At 43.2% G+C, this 1892-nt stretch overlaps 1 protein-coding gene across 1 annotated transcript in view; it reads left to right on the top strand.

Moving 5' to 3' along the window:
* The window catches only part of LOC111872476 (heparan sulfate 2-O-sulfotransferase pipe), a 12114-nt gene that overhangs the window by 7256 nt on the left and 2966 nt on the right, over positions 1-1892 (top strand). Inside the window, exon 3 of the mRNA XM_023866434.2 lies at positions 84-278. Coding sequence (XP_023722202.1) covers positions 84-278 — 195 coding nt within the window. The remainder of the gene's footprint in view (positions 1-83; positions 279-1892) is intronic.

Raw genomic sequence — 1892 nt, 5'->3', positions numbered from 1 at the left:
CCCCATCAATTTAACCTCCTGAATTAATTTCGCTTCACAAATGAATCTGATGGTTGTTTAACCACTGTCTTTCACATTTATAGGTTTTACTACGCACGTGCTACACCAAACCCTCGCAATCCAGACCTACGGGGTGCACCAACATTCAAGCCTAAAAAATTTGGAGCTCAGAGTTTTGATGAATGTGTCCACTCAGGGGATCCACAGTGCACCTTCAAGACAGGAAAAATATACGACCTGTCCATCCCATACTTCTGTGGACACCACGGGTGGTGCATGTGAGTACCTGCTACTGGAAAGTATGCAATAATGCAGATTAGATTGTATGGTTGGGCATTAAGCGACACATGCACTGCGGTCACCTGTCATTTACTGTATGTTCCGTTTCTCTGATTATTCTTCTACAAGATCTTCACCTCAAATGCAACCACAGCCACCAGTAACCGGGGGGGGGGAGCCAGACATCTGTTCCACCTACATATCTAAAACAGTGAGGACTGGATAATACAGAAATATACAGCATATTAATACCACAGGATCTTGAAAAGATTGTGATGCCACCTGTGTTTCATCATCAGTAGTGTAGTTCGTTGCTGCAAGCCGGAAGGTTGCGGGTTCGATTCCTGATGAGGTCACTGGATTTTTCAATTGACCTAATCCTCCAGCCGCACTATGGCTCTGGGGTCGACTCAGTCTCTAACAGAAATGGGTACCAGGAATCTTCCTGGGGGTAAAGGACAGCCAGTATATAAGGCTGACAGCCTCACCGCCATCTGTGAGCCAGTTGTCTAGGAAATGTGGAAGCCTTGACGCCTCACAACACTGTGGGCCTCTAGGGCCTGTTACAGGAATAGCTTTACCCTTTTTTATTTTACTTATGTTTGAATATATAGATCCACAACTCAAGCTCTTTGTAAAAATATTCTTAAAAGGGATGAATGTTAAGTGTGTAAGCAGACTTTCTGGCACACTACTGAGGTGGCAGCCTTCCGGCAAACACCTCATTTCATGGAGTCCCAGATGACAGAACCTTAAGACAGTAGAGAACCAGAGCCAGACAAGCATTATGTGAGGCTGCTTCATCACTGTGATGGAACCTTTCACAAGCTGCCAGTCCCAATTTCAATAGGCGTCCTTCCAAGTGACAGCGTCCTGTAATTGTTCTGTCAATTGTCTAGAATGGTTCCTATTTGGTTCTAATAGTTCCCTTGTTCTAATGCTTACTACAAGTCAGTCCAGAACCTTTCGTCTTCTCGTCTGCTGTCTAAAAACATAAAAGCCAGAATATACAAAACCATAATTTTGCCTCTGGTTCTGTATGGGCATGAAACTTCATCTCTCACATTAACTCTTTCACTGGCGCGGGCGTGTTTTAACGCCCGGACGATGCCAGCTGTTCCCTGACGTTGGCGTGTTTTAACGCTTTGACAATCTCTTCCCTTCTATGCTCTCTTGGCACTCATCAACCAAAGACACATATATGATAGTTTTTGTGCATGTTTGTAAAGAACCCTTGTAAACTTTGTGTGGTTCTATATTACTATCAGAACCCTCTGAGAAGGAAAAGGTCAGAAAATATTTCACATTCATTCAGTTTCACCATGGCTTCTTGCAGCAAGTGTCTTCGTGTTCCTACAGACCAGCTGGAAAATGTTGTGAACGAGATTTGTTCTGATGATGATATTGGCGATGAAATAATGATTCCTGAATTGGATGAAGTTGATAGTGACAATAATACAGTGATAGACAATGATCCACAAGACAGTAATCATGAACATTTACCTACCACGAGTGAGGTGCCTGACACGCCCATCTCATGAACGTACGGAGACAATGTATCCCCAATATTTCCATTTGCTAATAGTTTCGGGATCAAAATTGATATAACACAT

Source organism: Cryptotermes secundus, unplaced genomic scaffold (assembly GCF_002891405.2).
Source record: "Cryptotermes secundus unplaced genomic scaffold, Csec_1.0 scaffold507, whole genome shotgun sequence".
Classification (NCBI taxonomy): Eukaryota; Metazoa; Arthropoda; class Insecta; order Blattodea; family Kalotermitidae; genus Cryptotermes; species Cryptotermes secundus.
Note: the sequence above shows the minus strand (reverse complement) of the source record. Positions and strands in the feature narration are given on the sequence as shown.